This window comes from Ambystoma mexicanum, chromosome 9, assembly GCF_040938575.1.
Source record: "Ambystoma mexicanum isolate Mex_15411 chromosome 9, UKY_AmexF1_1, whole genome shotgun sequence".
In the NCBI taxonomy this organism is placed as follows: domain Eukaryota; kingdom Metazoa; phylum Chordata; class Amphibia; order Caudata; family Ambystomatidae; genus Ambystoma; species Ambystoma mexicanum.
In genome coordinates this window covers 154,802,094-154,822,198 of record NC_090931.1, presented here as the reverse complement: position 1 = coordinate 154,822,198, position 20,105 = coordinate 154,802,094, and the positions used below count along the sequence as shown (strand labels likewise).

The following is a 20,105-nucleotide window of genomic DNA, read 5'->3' as shown; positions in this document are numbered from 1 at the left end:
GTCCCCCTCCCATTTGGCTTTCAGGCTCGCTAGTTCTCCGGTGGCAAAGGATGTTATGGCACTATACATGGTAGATGTGACTTTGTTTTTAATCATGTCCGGGAATAGGTTACGTTCTAAAGGGGTGTACTCAGGCATGTCGATCATCTCAGGGAGATGGGTCTGTAGTGCGTGTTTGAGTTGTGTGTAGCAATATTGCTCATTTATCATCAGATCGGAGGTGGTGATTAGATCCGCAAATGGTATTTTTTCGTTACTTTTTATTATGTCGCCAATTTTAGTGATGCCCGCTTGGGTCCAAGAGTGCCATTTTGGAAGTTTATTCACTTCCGGGAGTAGTTTATCCCACAACGGTTGAGCTGGGTTCAGCTTATTGTCCCAGCCTAGGTATTTGTGGATGTTTGTCCATGTTAGGGAAATGTGTGACAGCATGGATGGGGTAGTAGCTTGGTTATTCTTCCGGTAGAGGTACCTAAGTATGGGTCGTTCATTTCGGTTAGGATCAGGTTCTCTGTTGTGTGGTAATGTCATGTCCGCGTGGAGTCTGTCGTTCACTATTGCCATCTGACTAGCCCAGTAATAGGTTTGCAATCTGGGCAGTCCGATTCCGCCTTCCCATACAGATCTTTGTAGTGTGGTTAATGCTAAGTGAGGGTGACCTCCATTCCGTAGCAGTTTTCTGAGCGTCTGGTCTATTTTACGGAATTCGTTGGGCGCTATAGTTAGTGGCGCATTTTGAAGTATATAAAGGAAGTGGGGGAGCGCCAGCATCTTGAAAAGTGCGGCTCTGCCTAGTAGTGTTAGTGGTAGGGACATCCAGTGCCGGACGTCTTCTTTAAATTTTGTCATTATTGGGTGCAGGTTATTGGGCACATAGTCTGTCAGGTTGTTCGTAATTTGGATGCCTAGGTATCTGAATTTCTCCTTTTCCACATAGTATGGGCACTCATCTGGCACCGCGTTGTCTATTTGTTTCAGTGGGAATAGTATGGATTTGGTCCAGTTGACGCGACGGCCGCTGAATGCACCGTATTTTATTAATAATCGCGTCACTATGGGACAGGATTTGCGTGGGTCTTTCAGATATACTAACAAGTCGTCTGCGTATAAGTATACCCTGTCTTCCCAGTCGTCTGCCCATCTGAAGCCGCTCCATGTTTGTGTGGATCTTAATAGAATTGCTAGGGGCTCAATTGCTATTGCAAAGATTAGGGAGGACAGGGGACAGCCCTGTCTCGTGCCCTTGCCTAGGTGGAAGGGGTTGGAGACGTGTCCATTTACCTTTGTGGCTGCTTTGGGGCGGTTGTAAAGTAGTTTGAACCAGCTCATGAAGTGCGGTCCAATGCCCATACGTTACATAATGGTCCATATTGCCTCCCAGTAGACTGAGTCGAATGCCTTCTCGAAGTCTATGGCGAGTAAAGCCAGAGGGTCCTGTATCTCAGATAGCTTCTCCAGTGCTGTGTGGAGCCTATATATGTTTTGTCTAGTGGATCTGTGTGGCATGAATCCACACTGGTCGGGATGTATAAGTGTGTGTATGACTTGTTGGAGGCGGTTGGCTAGTACTTTTGCCAATATTTTGGCCTCGCAGTTTGAGAGAAATGGGCCTGTAGGAGCTGCATTTGTCAGGTGGTTTATCTGCTTTGGGCAGGACTATAATTGTGGCTTTCCTTAAGTCAGGGGCGGAGACAGCCCTGTGAGTGTGAGTATTATAGTAAGCGAAGTAAGTGTGGGGAAATTACATTTGCTCCTATTTTTTTCCATGTTTCAATTGGGAAGCCGTTTGGGCCCGGGGTCTTGCCCGATTGGAGTTCTGACATGGCTTGGGTTAATTCCTCTTCAGTGATTACCTGTTCTAGTAGAGTCGACTGCTCTGTGTTTAGGGTGGGGAGGGTGATTTCCTCTAGGATGTTCATTACAGGTGGTGAGGTTGGTGCTCTGTATAGCTCAGTGTAGTATTTTGAAAAGCCCTCCGCTATGTCTACGTCTGTCACGAATGGTTCTGATTCGCCTGTTAGTTGCCTGACCTGGCTGAAGCCCAGGTCTCTACGTTCCAGCCATGCCAGCATTTTCCCGGCTTTATCCCCTGTTTCGAATATCTTTGCGCGCATTGCAGTGTGCGCCTGTTTTGCATTGTCTAGGGCTATGTGTTGGAGTTGCGCCTGCGCCAGTTGTAGTGCGCGGTGCGTTTCCGAGTTGTCATGGGTTAGGTGATAGGTTTCTGCTTTTTGCACTTTCGCTTCGGCGTGGCGTATTGCTTCTGCTTGTTTCTTTTTATGGGCTGTGGTCCAGGCTATTATTTCCCCTCTGAGTACTGTCTTGAATGCCTCCCATAGTGTTACCGGGTTATCCACTGAGTTGGTATTTCTCTCAAAATATTCTTCAGTGGTCTTTTGGATATGTTCAACTAGCTCTGGGAAGCCTAGGTAGTAGCTGTTCAATCGCCGGCTGGGTGGTGGGATCGACCTGTTGGTATTAAGTGTTATTACAAGTGGGGAATGATCTGATATACCTCTGGGGAGAAATTGTGCCTCACGTACTTTGCATGTTATTCAGTGGCAGTAGGAGATAGTCCAGTCTAGACAGCGAGGCGTGTGCGCCAGAATGGTATGAATATTCCCTTGTGGTAGGGTGCAGCATTCTCCATACATCTTGCAGTCCCAGTGCGCTAGTGAATGTGGCAAGTTTTGTACGTGTGTTCGGATTTCTGGATCTTCTATGTGTTCTATCAAGGTCCACCTCCATTACCTCATTAAAGTCTCCCCCAATCAATGTAAGGTCTGCAAGATTATTCATAATTAGAGGTGTAATGTCGTTAGTTAGGGGGATCAGTAGGTTGGGAGGTGCATACACCGCCATCATGGTCACCAAGCGTTCTCCAATTGTACCTGTCGTGAGTACAAACCTCCCTCCCGTGTCTTGCGTAATGGATGCGGGCACAAAGGGGAGTCTTTTATGTATTAGGATCAGTACCCCTCGTGACCCCATGGTAAAACCGGCGTGGAATGCTAGGCTGTAGTTGGTGCGTCTAAAGAATGAGCAGTTGGTACCGGCTAGATGAGTCTCCGTCAGGAATACCACATCCGGGGAATGTCTATTCAGTGTTTGCAGTACTAGACGTCTTTTGATGCAATTGCCGAGCCCATTTACATTCCAAGTCATCACTCGGACTGTCCTGTTTTTGTTCACATTAGTGATTCCTGCCATTTGAGGCGTGTGTGGATGACAACAGTATGCGTCGGGCCCTTGATAGCATTGTGGTGTTTCATGTTATGGTGATGTCTGCCAAGTTTAAGAGCAGGCTGGTTTTTTGTCGGGACATGCATTTCCGTCTGTGTTGTGTGGTCTGCTGGCAAGATCGGAGTGACAATCGGTGTGCTAGGGATGGTGTGATTTTTGACATTATAAATGGTGTGGTGTCTTGGAACATAACTAACATGAAACAAATCCCCGCCCCCCCCTCCCTATACTCCTCCCCAACATGAAGTATCTGTCGCCCTAACTCTACTGGCGTCAAACAACTATTCCGCCAGATTAACTTAATGTGAACTGTTTACACCTTTCTTTCGACTTACTGTTCTTAGGCAAGTCTGGTGTTCCGAGTCTCAAGTGTTGAGCTGAGGGCGTGGCTTTGGCCGATGAAGTGAGTGCTCCCATGCCTCGCGGGCCGCGTGCCTCAATTACATCAGTATGGTATGATAGTTCGTTAAATGGGCCGCGATGGAGTAGTATTTCTTGATGGTGCCACTGTTTCAGCCCATTTCCTCTTGCTGTGGTGGTTCTTGCATCGGAGGTTGCGGAGCTGGACACCTTCTGTCTAGTGGCTCACGCCAGTTTCTGTTTCTGGTTCTGTTGTTTGCAAGTTTCCAGTCGCCTTCAATGTGTTTCTCTGCCCAGTTCCATGTTTCTTTTGGGTCTGTGAAGTGTACTGTTGTCCCGCCGTGGTATATCTTGAGCTGGGCAGGAAAGAGCAGGCCGTATTTTACGTGTAGGGACTGGAGTTGTCTTTTGAGCTGATGAAAAGATTGGCTGGCTCTCTGGACCTCCCTTGTGTAGTCAGGGAAGAATGTTACCTTGGATCCATTGAAGGTCAGTGTGCCTTTGGCTCGCGCCGTCTGGAGTAACGCATCTCTATCGTTCAGCAGTTGTGCAACTATGGTGCGTGGAGGTGCGCCGGGTATCGGTCTTCCAGTGGGCACACGGTGCGCTCGTTCGATTGAGAAGAACTTCGAGAATGTCTGGGGTTCAAACATGTCAGTTATCCATTGTTCAAGGAACAGTTCCATGGAAGGGCCTTCCGTTTTCTCCGGTACGCCCAGGATGCGAACGTTATTTCGCCTTGATCGGCCTTCACTGTCCTCTGCTTTCTCCTCCAGTGTTTTCAGACATGCCACTACCCCGGCCATCCTTTGTTCCATGGTGTGCAGCCCATATTCAGTCCCAGAGATCCGCTGTTCTGCTTCTCCTGTGCGGGAGGACAGTTTCTGGAGATCGTGACGGAGGAGCGAGACGTCTGTGCTGATGCCATTCATTTTTTGTTCCATGGAGGTTCTGGAGTTTATCGCAGCCATGATATCCTTCAGGGATATGTCTTGTTGTGTTTCTAACATGGTGTTTGATTGTTCATGGTCCGCTTGTGCGCTTGCTGCGGCCGTGGTGAATTGGTCCATTTTGCTTTGATTTGTCAATTTGTTTGCTTTGTCTTTCCCTGTAGCAGCTGGCATGGTCTATAACGTTAATCGGTAACGTCCGAGGCAATTGTTAACGTCCGAGGCAATTGTTCCGTTGTAGAGCTTCTTTCCTCCCCTAGTCCGAGTGCAATCTGCCGGATACTGTGTTAGGGTTTAGTGCGCAGTTAGTTTTTGCTTTGGGATTGCACAGCATTCAACAACGCACCCTCCAGCACTTCTTTGGCGTAGCTGTATCGGTGTTCCCACGTAGGCAGGTGCGTCGTGAGACGGTTTCACCATGTGCCACCGTGTTCTGGTGACCCCGCTGAGTGCTCTCCCGGGAGGGGGTGAGGATGTAGGTCGCCCGTTGATCCCAGGGAATCTGTGTGTCTCAATATGGCGGATCTGTTTCGTTATGGAGGGGCAGCTGGGAGAGTCCCCGTAGCGGGCCCACCGGCGGCGAGGGGGAAACACGCAAGTTCCTGCCTTCCCGTCCTCCCTTCTCCTTACCGCAGGATAGAGGCAGTAGCTGTCCGACAGCGAGCGGGGGTCGCTTCAGGAGTCTGGTGGGCGCTCAGCGCTATGTGGAACTCCCGAGGAGCCCCAACGGTTCCGGACGCTCCGATGGTGCCAGCAGGCAGAAGCAGTGTACGGGCGCGTACGTCGCTATGCTGGTTCGGACTTGGCTGCCTGTGTACGCCGCTTCAATGGGTGTATCCCCTCCGCCTCACGATTTGCCGTTGGAGGGTGATTTCCACGCTTCCACGGGTTTCACCGGCGGGAGGCACCCAGCGGGGTCCCGCTCCCTGCAGTCCGGGAGGGGCACCGGGGTTGACTTGGTTCTAATTTAGGGTCCTTTGACCGTCGTGTGGTCCAGCGCAGCACCGCACTCGTCAGCCGCCGGTATTCGGGCAGGGTTCGATGGTGACACACGGTGGCCTCCGTTCATCCGCGGTCCGCAGCAGCCATTTTGTATGCTCTGTGGCGCGCACGCTTGCTTTCTTAAAAGCCTCGCTAAGCGGGTTCTGCGGCACCGATTTTCACCAGGAGCAGGTAGGGGCGTACAGTAGAGGTTCCCACATTGAGTAGGCACTTTTGGGTACTTGTAGTCTTGCAGGAAAGCAGGATTGTTTCAGAATTTGGCTGGCGGCCCAGGAGAGAAGCGAGCTCACGTCCTCATCGCTCGGCTGCTGGCCACGCCCCAGCTGTTTGTGAACTTTGGACCTGTGAATCAAGGGAAGGCTCTCTCGAAGACTTCCATTTCCAGATGGCTCTCCGGCTGCATCATGCACTGTCACCGGTTGGCAAACCGACTGTTGCCAGGCCGTCTGAGGGCCCATTCGACCAGAGCAATCGCTGCTACTACGGCGTTCCTGTCTGGTGTGCCCCTGCTCGACATCTGCAGGGCTGCTACGTGGAGGTCGACGCACACCTTCACGAGATTCTACTGCGTCGACCGGGATTCCAGGGAGGAGTCCAGAGTCGGCCAGGCAGTGCTGCGCAACCTGTTCACCTAAGGTGAGCCTGGTGAGGAGGTAAGAGTTGTTTAATGTTGAGTTGTTGTATTGCTTGATATTGAGCCTTTTGCCACCTCCCGTGGGTGTGCATGTGTATACTGCTATGTATTCTTATATTCATGAGCATGTGAATCCATGCCAGACCCCATGCTGGAGAAGGAACAAGTTACTTACCTGTAACTGTTGTTCTCCAGCATGGGTCTGGCATGGATTCACATGCGAAGCCTCCCGCCTACCCCTCTGCGGCTCTTCACTTGGTCATACTGCCACTTCACATGCTACCAAATCTGAGGATGGCCGCCAGGGGCGGGGCTTAGGGAGAGAGCAGTCATTGGCTGGGGGTAGTATGACCCAGAGACCAGTGATTGGTTACTACTGAGAAAGACAGATCAAAAACGAAACTGATACTGATTTTTCTATACCGAGGATTCCCGGCCTGACGACGGGGAATATTCATTAGCATGTGAATCCATGCCAGACCCATGCTGGAGAACAACAGTTACAGGTAAGTAACTTGTTCCTTCTGATGATTGTATCTACTTCGATTCACATACGCCCACCCTTCCTCCCGCTCGGATGGAAGGAACATAGACGTCTTACTACTTCTCTCTTTCTGTACTCACTCACGATTGTCATAGGCTCCCTCACAGCAGAAAAAATGCAATCGGTGGGACCTTGATGCTTGAGGGATTTTGGGTACATTACACATCACGATAGGGATAGTGTTACAGGCACGCACGCCCATGTCGACGTCCCCTTTCGATTCTCGAAAGACAAGATGCAATACTCTGCGGTGACCACTGGATGTCATACTATATGCACAACATATGAATCTAAGCAGATACAATCATCAGAAATGCTTTTACGGTAAGTAATGCATGTCTTATCACTTGGCAATGACATAAACTGTGTTGAGACCAACTATTTGCAGAAATGGTGTATAGTGTCAATGGACCGTGAACCTTGATGGACTTAACAGGCGATCCTCTGTTGGGGGCCTATTTCCCAATGGGGCAGCATTTGCTAGATGTACCCTCAACTAGATGGATGTCTGTGAAATCATTTCCGATAATCGTACACTATTCCCTAACGGGGCAGCATTTGCTCCTGTGAGCACAGACCAATAAGGGATACTGTCGCAGGAAGAGTGACTGAGTACTTTTGCAGATTTTAACGGGAGACTGCATAGTTTATTAAAGTGTAATATACCCTCAACTAGATGGAAGTCTGTGAAATCAATTCTGATACTCGTACAGATTAGATCGCTGGGAACAAGACCTAATACAGCATTTAATGTGCTCCCGGTTGACAAATGAGCAGCCTCTCACCACCTGAATCCAGTGCAGATATTTATTTAAAAGAGCCTCTCTGGGCTCATGGTAATTCGGTGCAAGCTTAGGGACCTTTTGGAGGTAATTACTTCTCTGCCCTTTAAAACCGCCTACTATTGTTGTCAGTTAATCTTTCAAAAGCATTTCCCAGCTGGGGCATTGCCATACCTGGTTTATAAATTGCCCCTGGCGCCTAGCCTGCATTTGGGCCCGTAGGGTGCAGCAATGAAGATTGGAAGAGCCAATGGCTGGTGCCGCTGTGGGCATGGATATATAATACAACTTTGGTAATGCCTCCGCTCCCACTGAGCCTGTTGAGAAATGGGTATTTATTTTAAGCCTATTTGAAAGCCCTTCATCTCTGTGGTTGGTGACAGTATCCTCAGGACCAATGTTAGACACAGGCAACCCCTCCTCCACTTGTCTTTTGGGCACCTTTCTCGGCCCCCAGACCAGCCTTATGCCCCTCTTCACTTATAACACTGCCCACAAGGTCAATCGGATGGAGGACTAATTTCATGAGTTGGAAAACCTCTGCCAAAAGAATGCTACACTGGCAAATGCTAGACACTGGGCTCCTCTAATCCAAATGAGTTTGGATACTGTTGACTACTCTCTCGCAGGGAGGGGAAAAACCACACTGCCTTTTGGCTGGTAGCAGATCACTAATAGCCCCTATAGGTTCCACCTGTGGCCTGAAACATATGGATCCTTTGTGCACGGGCCCAAATGATTCATTGTTCTCCGCTGGCCCTTTAGAACATCCATACCACCGTGTAGTTATGTTGGAAAGTTTAGCACAGTGAGGGAATTCATCAGGGGCAGGCTTCTTGGACGTTATATTTTCCCTCATCACAGTTGTCAGAATTTGGTGTGGCAAAACATAGCTGTAATTTTGGAGAGATGCAAGGTCTGAAACTGTGGGAATATAGGCATTGTACAGCTGGTAGAGCTGGACTTCCCAGGCTTGGGGACAAGAGCAGAAGTAATCGCACCCCCTACAACCATTCTTGAAGGGACACCCACAGATGCTGACAATGACACAGGGCACATGTCTTTGTTTATTTGGCGTAGGATCAGGCTTCCATCGGTTTCAGCTTTGCCAAATTCAATAGAATTAGTGATGTCAGCAGTGTCTTTGGCAACTGATTTCCTCCCTCATGGGTCCACACTAGGTGGAAGGGAAGTTGGGAGCGTGTGGAGGGGCAAACAAACCCAGGAAATTGATTTCAGTTATTCAAGAATGGGCTTCACCAAAAGGTCTCTTATTAGCTGTGGTTAACTCTTTAATGCGTGCTGTTGGCAGTGGACCTGGTGCTGGGTGTTTTCCTGTCTACTTTTATGATTTTCCGTTTACATATGGATGCAAACACTGGTGTTGTATTTGCAGGGTTTGGTTGCACATCAGGGGTGTCTGGAGTTAACGCACCCATTTTGAGCGCACTGGACCTTCTATTTAGAATGAGGGAGGAGGGTGGAGGGATGTAAAACTACTATCTGTAAGGCCCTAGAAATCCAACTCCTTTTCCCGGTCTTCGTCTGTACCGGAGGAACTTCCACCAGTACCACCTAGCGGCGACCTCTGCAGTATCCAATGTCTTTAGGGGGCCTTAGTGACCTTCCAAGAGAAGCGGCCTTCAGCCCACCCTCAGGCGCAAACACTCACAGGTGCAAACACCTGCACGCCCCCCCCACCCTTGCAGGTTTCACCCTCGAAGAGGGGCTGGGGGGCAGGCTGCTGTTTTTAGTCCGGAGGGGACAGGGCCTCAGGAGCCCAGCAGCAGCAAGGGAGAAAGACTCACACAGGTTGGGTGGAGGGGGAGAATCCATATTTCTTGGATGAAATTGTTTCCATACATGCTTAGATTCTCAAGGAGGGAGCTGGTTGAAATTGGCCATCATGGTATAATGCGCTACACAAAGCCAACCTTCTCTCCTACAGTTTCCAGCACCATCATTCTGAGGTGGGTGACAATATTGGAGAGGAAATGTTGTGTTTTCCAGCAGCAAAAGCTGCTAAAAATCCCTTGTTGTGGGGGAAACATGCTTCAGCGGTATTGCGAGCATTGACTGTTACTTTTCTAATTTAAGAACGTTTTCTTAAACTTTTCATTAAACTAGAAAAGTGGTGCTGCAGTCTAAGAAATGCTACATTTATAAATATATGCCATAAATCACAGCTTTCCTGGATTGGCGGACTTGATTCATTACCGCCACTCTCGGGTTAGCTCAGAATCCTTTGCATCATGGTAAAGTGTCTTTCTGCTGAGATACAGCACTTTTCTTATTTAACATGCACCTCAGAATCGGCCCCTAATTTTTTGCTGCAAAGTAAGTGCCATGTCTGCACTGTTAACACGGATATCTCAAAAGAATCAACTTTATTAGCAGTAAAAGCTGTCTGTCGCTTTGGTACTAGAATAACTTTTGATTAGTCAGATGAATGGCTACCACGAAATCCAAGAAGCTTGATGAACCCGTTTTCAGGGAGGGCTTTATTTTGTATCCTGGTGATTCTTTTAATGGGAGATATCAAAGTTATTTGCAGATGTTTTTGATTCAGCTCAATTCAGTTCTCATCCTTATGATGCTGTTTATGCCTTAGGCTTAGCTGGTCTCTGTTGCTTCAGCTGCTCGGTGTGGTCCGGTATGCATTGGTAGCTGATATTGGAGATGCCTTTTGTGATTTTGTGGAAATTATTTGCTCTACATTTGCGTTGCTTTTGAAAACAAACAAGCCTCCATTCTGTTGGTTTTGCTCTTGATTAAGTGAGGCAGGTACAATGAGTCAATTTTGTCTGTGATGTTGCTGTTCCTGCGGAGAGAGCATGGCAGTGCCAGTCCGAGAAGTTGCAGTTGCTCTTGGCAGCGAGGATCTTACAAGTTTGGAGTTACTCCAGGAAAAAGTCAGTTGTTCCTGATGCTAGAGCTGCCCCTCAGAGGCAAGGCCATCCCTTGTGTGATTGATTGAGCCCAGTTTGACCCTCTTTTCTCTGATCCTTTAGGACTGGTTCAACGCTGTGTTATAATCCAACGTGATGAGAATGGATTTGGACTGACAGTCAGTGGTGATAACCCAGTCTTCGTCCAGTCTGTGAAGGATGGTAAGTGGCTTTTTAATGTGTGTAAGGGCAACACATTGCACATCTGTGTTCTATATAAAGTAGATTGGAAGTATGAGGGTGTGGTCGAAGGCTGCCGCTTGTGAGATTGTGGCAGAGTGGGGAGTATAAATTCTAAATTAATATTTTGTAATATGCAGAAAATAACCTAATGCAAATATATGCATGATCATGAATGGTGTACTCTTTCCATGTAGATGGAGCAGCAATGCGAGCTGGAGTTCAGACTGGAGACCGCATCATCAAGGTAATAATGCTGTTGTGAAGGTGCTCCAAAGATTGGGTGGTGGGGCGGCAGCATCCCTTTATGAACATGGTAGACCTTGCTGGACTGGGGGGAAACCATACTGGTGCTACCCTAACAATCTCTATGGAGTCTGACTCAACTTTATCATAATGGAGCCTCAAAAAAAGAGCATAAGCGAAGGACAAGTAAGTAGAGGAAATCATGAGCGTAAAATCAAAAGTAGCATCAACCTAAAACAGGAAGTAAAAAAAGAAAACCAGGTCGATAAAAGCAATATGCACTGTTGATGCTGTGAATCTTTGAGCATGATGCCAACACAACATAGAGTTGCTTCAGAAGGCAAACGGTATACCTCAAAGCATGTTTACGGCAGTACTTTGCTAATGCAAAATTCGGGCAATGCAGTTCATGTACATTTATTTAAATTTGTGAAGCGCACAACGGCTCATGGGCATCGTGGCACTGTTAGATTACTAGCTTGGTACAGTATACATGGAGATATAATACATAATATAAATCGTTGTGGTATGAGCCATTGTTAGAGCATCATCTGGCACAGCAAGGTGGTAGATGCATGTTATACTGGCAGTGCAGTGACAGGCTAAAATGAACAGGTCCGTTTTCAGCAGTTTGTGGAAGACAGTGCAGGATTTTTCATTTCTTAGTGCAGTGGGCAGGGCATTCCAGTATTTGGGAGCCAAGTGCTGAAAGCTGGAGCCTTCCGCTTTCATTCTTTTGAAGGTGATTACATATATTTGGTAGGCCAAATGGGGTCGGGTGGATGTGTTGGGAGTGATCTTTTCCGATAGGTACGGCGGAGCATCGGAGGAGAGGCATCTGTGGGTGATGGCCATGGTTTTGAAAAGGATACGTTCTCTGACTCCCAATGTGCATCTTTCCTGGCCTGTGAGATGTGTTCCCTTTTGGAAATGCTCATAGCTGCTCTAAGGGCATTTTTCTGGGTGACTTGTGAGTTTTTTTGCAGAGGTGCACAGGAAGAGGGCTTTGCAGTAGTCCAGTTTGGTGCCGACTGTAGCTCTGGCAATGGCTAGCCAGTTTTTTTTGGAGAGGAATGGTTTGACTGCGTTGATGATCTTGGTGGTGAGGGCAGCGGAGGAGGCTATCGCACTGACCTGGCGCGGCATAGACATCGGTTAGAGCTGCTGCGTCTTGTTCATAGATCCCGGTTAGTGGGAGTAGGATTTGAGTGTCATCGGCATAGTTGGAATAAGCTATGTCACGATGAGCCAGGTCATTGAAAAGGGGGAGGGTGAAGATATTATACAGTTTGGGAGCGGTACAAGATCCCTGGGTTACACCACAGTGAATGGTGGTGGGAGCAGCACTTGCTGAGTCTGAAGACTCTCATGAGCCTGCCCTTGAGGAAGGATGCAACCCAGGAAATAGCTTGCGGGAGAAGTGGGCATTGTTTTTTAGTTGTTACTAGGATATCATAGTTGACAAGGTCAAAGGAGGAGGAGGAGGAATAATCCTGATTGTATTCTGCCTAGGATGTGATTTGCTTCCAAGTATTGCTGGATTAGCATATAAGCAAGTAGCTTTGTCCATAATCTTCAGTAAAAATGGGACAGTGGTGATGGGCCTGTATTTGTTGGGTATTTCTGGGTCCAGTGTATTTTTAGTTATTTTTGTAGTGGTCGTACCCATGCATTTTAAAGGCTGTCTGGCACAGTGTTGGAATTGAAGGGGGCATTGATGAATGTCTTTAGGAAAGGTGCAAGTGTGTCTACACACACGTTGATAAGTTTGGCGCGGCAGGTGTCTCCTTGGAGGGCTTGATTTTGTTAATGTCTATTACTTCGGACTCAGTGACTTCTCTGAATTTGAAGGGTATTGTTGGGTCATTCTTGCCTTTCTCTGAGTGGGAGAATAGTTTGATGTGCTCAGTGAACTTTTTATGATACTCCTGAATTTTTGTTTGCAGAAGCACAATTTTGTTTAGCAGGGCTTTTTGTATACCGTTGCACCATGTTTCATCTTTCACAATATCTTGCGATTTGGCAGCTGGGATGGAGAGTTCCTTATAAATGGCAAAGAGCTCTCTGGATTCAGAGGAGGCATTTGTTATTGTCATATGATGCAGATTAAGATTTGGCTGTGATTATGGCTTTCTTATATTGTGCAGCATATATTGTACATTGACTTAGGCTTGACTGCCATGCAAGTTGGAAGTATGCTTGCCCAGAAGTTTAAAGTTTCATTGGGTTAGGGAGCACAGAACATTAGCACACTCAGAATAAGTAAGTGAAACTTCTGATGCTTGTTAATCTGCTTAGAATCACATGCTGTGCATATGGTCCGACATCCAGTGGTAACCGCAGAGTATTGCATCTTGTCTTTCCGGGACCGAAAGGGGACGTCGGCATAGGCGTGTCTGAAACACTATCCCTATTGTGACATGTGTAGTACCCAAAATCCCTCACGCGCCGAGGTCCCTCAGATTGTTTTTTTCCGCCCATCTAACTGGTCGCCCTATAGAGGAGCTCTTCATGAGACATTGTTTATCTTACCAAATAGTTGTTTTTATTCCCCATTAAGTCACTTCGCCCATCAAGAACATCTTCGACGAAGACTACAGGGAAATCGTCTACGGCTGTGGGTTCCGGCGCCTAAGATCCGGCGTTCGAACTTCCACGTGGTCGGGCCTTCTGGCCAGCCTACACAGTAGGGAGAGTGGGCTCGGGGTTTGCCATACTGTTATGTCTTTCCTCTTTTCCACTGCTTTCCTTTTTGGTCTGGTCACCCTTCCCTTCTGCTATGGAAAGGACTCCATTTAGATTCTGCCCTGTGTGTAGGGTCAGATATCGTGGAAAGACGAGCACACGTAGTGTAAAGCTTGACTCCCCCTAGAGCACGACGAAAAGCTGTGTTCGGCGTGTAAACTCCTTAAACCTAAAACCCTTAAGGAGCGCCGTTGAAGCGGTGGGCCGCGTTTGGAATGTCACGCGTGGAGCCTCCCTCCCCTGCCGCGACACCAGCCGAAAGTGACGGGGGTACATCGGATGATCAGACGTACAACGTGGACGTTATAGTCCTTGAGGCGGACTATTTTAGGGCCGACATGCCCGTCCCCGACTCTTCCATGCTCGACTCTGATCTTGCTACAGGGACCACACCCGGTGATGGGAGCGTACAATCGCATCGCACAAAGCACACAACCCAAGCGCCCTCCTCGACGACTTTGTCGAAGAAGGCGAAAGCGCCAACGGGTCCACCGGAAATTTCGACGGTGCCCACGGATCGGTCTGATCCGAAGCCTTCCCCGCATCCGCAGCAGCGCATGACTGGGCATAGCAAACATAACAAGAGCGCTACTCCCCAAATTACACGCGCCGAAGTTTCCGTACAAGAAACTTCGACGATTTCCAAGGCCCGTACAGGCCCGAAGACTACGAGTAGGCCTCTACCTGAGAAGCTATCCGCAGGCCCTTCTGTAGCCGCAGAAGATGTTTCCACTGCCGACACATCTTCAGAAGCTTTGTCTCCCTAAGATTCATTGTCTATCCGTAAGAGTATCAATAGGATTGCTACGGCGGTGGGCCTAGTACCGGTTCCGCCCAAAGTTATGGGCCAATCCGCCGAAAAGTTTTCCACGGATTTGGAAGACGATCCTGAAGAATCTTACGAAGAAAGCCAGGTACCCCTCTCAAGCACCCTGAGGAGATCCTCTCAACGCCTTAGGGCGGAGACCACGGTCCCTACTCAGTTAGGCCCATTTGGATCATCCAAGTGGACCACGGAACAATTCGAGGGGTGCATGGATCTGCTGGAGCAATTTTTCAGAGCTTCTGATCAATCTCCTCCAAAAAAGGCTCGGGTAGACCCTAACCCTCTAATACATGAAGATATCCAACACCAAGTTGACTATCAAGAAGATGTCCAGATGGACACGTATAAGGACATCTATACAGAAGAGGAGTCCCCTTTTCTGGGCAACTATGGGGAAGATCAAGGAGCAACTGACAAATGGGAGGACACCCAGCACGACGATCATAACTCGGATATCGTTTGCCTTGACTCTCCCCCGTCCACCCAGATTCGACAAGCTTCCCAGGTGGATAATCAAATGGCTTTCAACAACATGTTGAAGAAAGCAGCAGAATTTTTTTAAATTGCCACGCTTGAAGCCTTGCCCGAACAAGATTTCACTGAGGACATTATTAATGAAAAACCTCCGGCAAGCCAGTCTATCCCTCTTTTGAGCTCTGTTAAGACGGCTGGCTCCTTCCTTACTCACACCCGCTCAGACTAGGGCTGTGAACCGGAGGGTCGAAAAACTTTTCCGACCCTCCCCCACCGACCCGCTATATATCAAAGGACACGCAATCCCAGACTCGCTGGTGGTGACCAACACTCACAAAAGAGCAGGGGTTCCCCTTGCCACGGGTCTCTCGCACAGAGTACTCTCCTAAAGAAGCACGCGTGGCTGCGCACGTCGGGCTTCAGGCCTGAGACCCAGGCAGCCATTATCAACAAACCCATCGAAGAGGCCAACCTCTTTGGGAAGACGGTAGACGATGCGTTGGAGACAGCCAAGAAGGAGCACGAGACTATTAAGTCGCTGCACCAAATTTCCCAGAAACCCTCTTCACAGAGGGGCAGTAATTCTCGGCGGTCCTTTCGAGGACAAGCCCGCGCCACTCAAAACTATTTCGGCACGGGCAACTTCAACACAAGTCTCCCTGCTGCAAGCCCCACTTACTACCCCCAGAGGGGTCAGAAGCGCGGAAAGAATAGAGGCAGAGGCTCCAATTCCAGAGGAGCGTCAACTTCGGGTCAGAAATGACCACCAAGTCCAGGTCCCCTCCCATGTCTCCCCGGTTGGGGGGGCGATTAAAATCTTTCCTCAAGGCATGGGAGGGGATAACTTCAGACCAGTGGGTCTTAAAGACGGTCACCCATGGTTACTGCGTGGAATTCGCCCGACCTCCACAGTTCAGACCGCCAAAACATTGACGCCTTCACCGGAACATCTGCAGATCCTGATCCAAGAGGTGGAAGTGCCGTTGGGAAAGGACGCCATAGAAGCCGTCCCGATTCTTCAGGTAAACAAGGGTATCTATTCAGTGTACTTCCTTGTACCCAAAAAGGATCTCACCATGCGTCCTGTTCTAGACCTGCGCCCAACGAACAAGTTCACAAAGCCCCAGAAGTTTTGCATGGTAACACTGCAAGAGGTGATCCCATTGCTAAAACAGGGGGACTTCATAACAACATTGGATATGAAAGATGCATACTTTCATATTTCAATGCTGCCAGCGCACAGAAAATTCCTAAGGTTCGTGATTCAGGACAAACACTACCAGTTCAAGGTACTCCCCTTCGGCATAGCCTCGGCGCCAAGGGTGTTTACCAAGGTCCTGGCAGTGGCAGTGGCACACCTGCGCAGACTTTCAGTTCCATTTTACCCTTACCTCGACGATTGGCTCATCACAGGGGACTCGTTCAACGTTTGTTTTTCGAACACCCAAAAAACAGTAGACCTACTGTTCAGCCTGGGATTTTCTATCAACGAAAAGAAATCCAGCTTAGTCCCCAGCCAAGTAAAACAGTTCCTGGGGGCTCTAATTCGTACGTAAGACGGTCTAGTCTTCCCTTCCAGCAAGAGGGTTCAGAACATGCTCTCTCAGGTTCCTCAGTATGTAGCCGGTCGAGAGGTGATGGTATGCAAAGCTATGCGTTTGCTAGGGATGATGGCATCATGCATATACTTGGTTCCCCACGCGCGGCTGCGCATGCGTCCCATGCAAGAGTGGCTCAACAACCAGTGGTGTCAGGCCAGCGGACAATGGGAAGATCTGTTAGTTGTCTCGCCAGCCCTCGTTCTCTCTCTGCAGTGGTGGTCAAGGGAGAACCTCTTGAAGGGGAAAACCTTCACCACCCCTGCAGTGGAAGCCACTCTCACGACAGACCTCTCTCACGGGGTGGGTGGGGGGGGGGGCCCCCCTCACCTGCTTCAACAGACAGCGCACGGAGTGTGGTCCCCGCAGGTAGCGTCCAACCATATTAACCTACTGGAGCTACTAGCAGTGTTCAAAGCATTGAAAGCCTTTCAGGAGCAACTGAAGACAGTGCTGGTCCTAACCGACAGCATACCAGCAATGTATTACCTGAACAAACGGGGGGGCACTCACTCTCCAGGGCTATCCAAGCTGTCCCAAAACATCTGGATATAGGCTCTCAAACACAAGATATTCCTGATAGCCCAACATGTTCCAGGGGAACTCAATCTTCTGGCAGACGTACTCAGCAGAGATTTTCCTCTGCCAGAAGAGTACGAATGGCGATTGCACGAAGACATTGTATCCAACGTCTTCGCAGAAAGGGGGTTTCCAGAGATCGACCTGTTTGCTACTCAGGAGAACGCCCAATGCCAAGATTACGCCTCCAGGTACCCCCAGAACCGATCCAAGGGGAATGGGCTCTGGATAACTTGGTCGGGGAAATTTGTCTACGCTCCTGAGGTCATAGAGTTTGGACATCTGCAACTCCCTCAAAGATGCATGGACATACTGAGGGAGGCAAGAAAGCCTAACATACGTTATTGCTATGCCAGCAAATGGAAAGGTTTTGTCATCTGGTGCAGTTCCAAAGGCGTCAATCCCACCTATTGCTCGCCTTCACACATTGTGTTATATCTAACCCATCTGTTGAACTCTGGGTTAGTCTTCAATTTCTTAAAGGTTCACCTACAGCGTCGGATTGGGTCGTCGGCCAATCGGCCCGTGGCCGATGCAAAATCATGGCCGGAGACCTGGGGGCCGGTTCCTGAAGCCCACATGGGCCGGTTTCAGCCAAGGCGTGGGCTTCACACTTCAGGAACCAGCCCCCAGGCCAGGGCCTCGGCCTCGCCAGGCGGATGCAAGTTGCAAAGGATCTGTAAGTAAGTAACTTACAGATCCTTTGCAATTGCAGCCCCACGCCCGCCTCCGCCGCCGGCCCGCCGCAGATGCAGAGAAAGGTAACACTGAAGTATTACCTTTCTTTGATAAATGCGGCGGGCCGGCGGCTAACTGCCTCGGCCCGCGACACCCTGGCGCCAGCAGCAGTAAGTGCTACAAAACACTGGGAGGTACGGGCGGGGCTGCCTCAGCCCAGCCTGCTCCCTCCCAGTGATTTGTAACAGACTCTGCTCGCCCCAGGCAGGGGGCACCGTGCCCCCTGCTGCCGGCACCGATAGAACCAATGGCACGGACCTGCCCTTTGTCGCTGGTGGGAAGGACGTGGAGGAGACAGTGCTGATGGCAACAGCCACCCCAAAGCCCACTGAAGGGAAGCCGGGCAAGAAAGGTATGGAGCGCCCCCATGAATGCACGGGTGCTGCTCAAATAAAGGGTTGTGTGCATGCCAACATTACTGGTGTGGAGTTCCAGATTAAAAGGGGAGTTCCTACAATCATTTAAAACTGAGATGGGGTCATCTAAAGGCAAGCCGCGCAGAGCAAGTTATTGATTGCAACGTGGGTCATTTTAGGGCAAGACAATGCATATTTGTGCATTTACGAAAATGAATTAAAGTAACCTTTACAATCCTAAGGAATGCACTAATATAGACTCAAGCAGCGCCGAATATGCGTATGTTGGCCAAGATCACACGGCTGCCGCGCAAAGAGACTCTGTGTGGGATTGCCAGAGACAAGGGCCGATACAAAAGAGGGTTACACCACCCACCCCGCCTCCCCGCCAACCTATGCCAGCATCTCGGGGCGCAAGCCGCAGGGGTCATTGGGAAGAGAGGGGTGTGCAGTGTGATCATTTGGCGGCATGCCAGTATGACGCCGTGTTTCCCATAGCTTAAATTGCTACCAAGCAAAACTACAGTTCCCACAATGCACCAGATTCTTCAATGACGGAAATGTCACTGCGCACACAGTGAGCGAACCCATGTACAGCTCTGGACGCCCCACAGTTGACGCAGCGTTTTTTTACGTTTAAATGCCCGTTACGGTTTTAGAGGAAATGGCCACGTGGCTATATGGGGGCCTGATAGTGCATCAAAGTTTCATCCCATGCCATGAGCACATTATGGATTGTGATGTTATGTCTTAAACGGGTGACATGTCCATTTGGGAAAACCTTGTAAAAAAAAGGGCTGGCATACACATGTTACACAGGATGGCAGGCAGCTGTTGTGGTGGGGGGCGTTAGTTTTATCTTGGGAGAATGGCATACAAAAGTATGGGGGCAAAAGTGTGCTGGCAAGGATGTTCTACAGGTGGTAAAAGACGTCCCTTCTCTGGCATGGAGCATGCATTGCTTCTGAGACATGTACATAGTAATACATGTAACAGGCATTGGTAAAACCGACAGGTCTGTTTTTTTTTTTTTAAACAATGATAAGAACTTGTCTCTGGACTGTATAGAAGTTTTGCGTGCCTGCGCATGTGTATGTGTGGGCGCGCGCGTGCGCCTCACTTTGGATTTTCCCTTTGTACGCTGGGACTGTTGGTTTACTTTTCCTCATTATCAGCAATTCCCATGGCTGTGCTGTTGTACTTTTTACGGCACAGTACAAGCTCTCCTCATTCATTATGAGGACAGTGGGACCCCACGGGGAAGACCCCTAAGCGGTCCCAATGGTACGGTAGGCGGGATCTCCCTCCGTAACCGTGAGTGACTATGTATTTTGCTTTTCAAAAGTTGCAGTACTAGCATGTTTTTTCTGCCGTTGTCTCTGTTACGATCATACAAGATATTCCATCTCTTTGTCCTCAGTCACTTGACAAAATCCTTGTGCCTAAAAGCTTGTGTACAGTGTACAAATATTTGACCATAGCATCACGTGTTTGCATTATGCAGGCACCGTTGCGGTGGGTGCTTCTTTGGATCCAGTGTGTTTGGGGTTCAGTTTTACTGGTGGGTGTGCATGCAAACACAGTCATGGGGGGGTTCGCTGGGAAGGGGGGGGTTTCTTTCTGGCATGTAAAATAAAAAACGGATTTTGTCCAAAGAAAGGCCTTGATTCCGGCTGGATGTAATTGGTGTTACGTGAGGGTGTTGATGAGCTAAACTGGTCTGCTGTTAAATCTCAGTTACCAGTTTAATGGTATTCACACTACAGAATAATTGCTCATTTTACTCCAGCCGATATGATGGCTCAGTGGGTTGAGTGCTCGCTGCTGCGATGTGTGTCTGATCTGCAGGTTGCAGGTTCGAACCATCTCAGCCTTTCATCCTTCTGAGGTCGATACTTGA

At 49.0% G+C, this 20,105-nt stretch overlaps 1 protein-coding gene across 6 annotated transcripts in view; it reads left to right on the top strand.

The window, feature by feature from the left end:
• ARHGEF12 (Rho guanine nucleotide exchange factor 12) overlaps positions 1 to 20,105 on the top strand; it is a 1,284,704-nt gene that overhangs the window by 287,910 nt on the left and 976,689 nt on the right. For all 6 annotated transcript variants that reach the window (XM_069614339.1, XM_069614338.1, XM_069614336.1 and 3 more), the window contains 2 exons: positions 10,527 to 10,625; positions 10,841 to 10,890. In XM_069614339.1, coding sequence (XP_069470440.1) covers positions 10,527 to 10,625; positions 10,841 to 10,890 — 149 coding nt within the window. The remainder of the gene's footprint in view (positions 1 to 10,526; positions 10,626 to 10,840; positions 10,891 to 20,105) is intronic.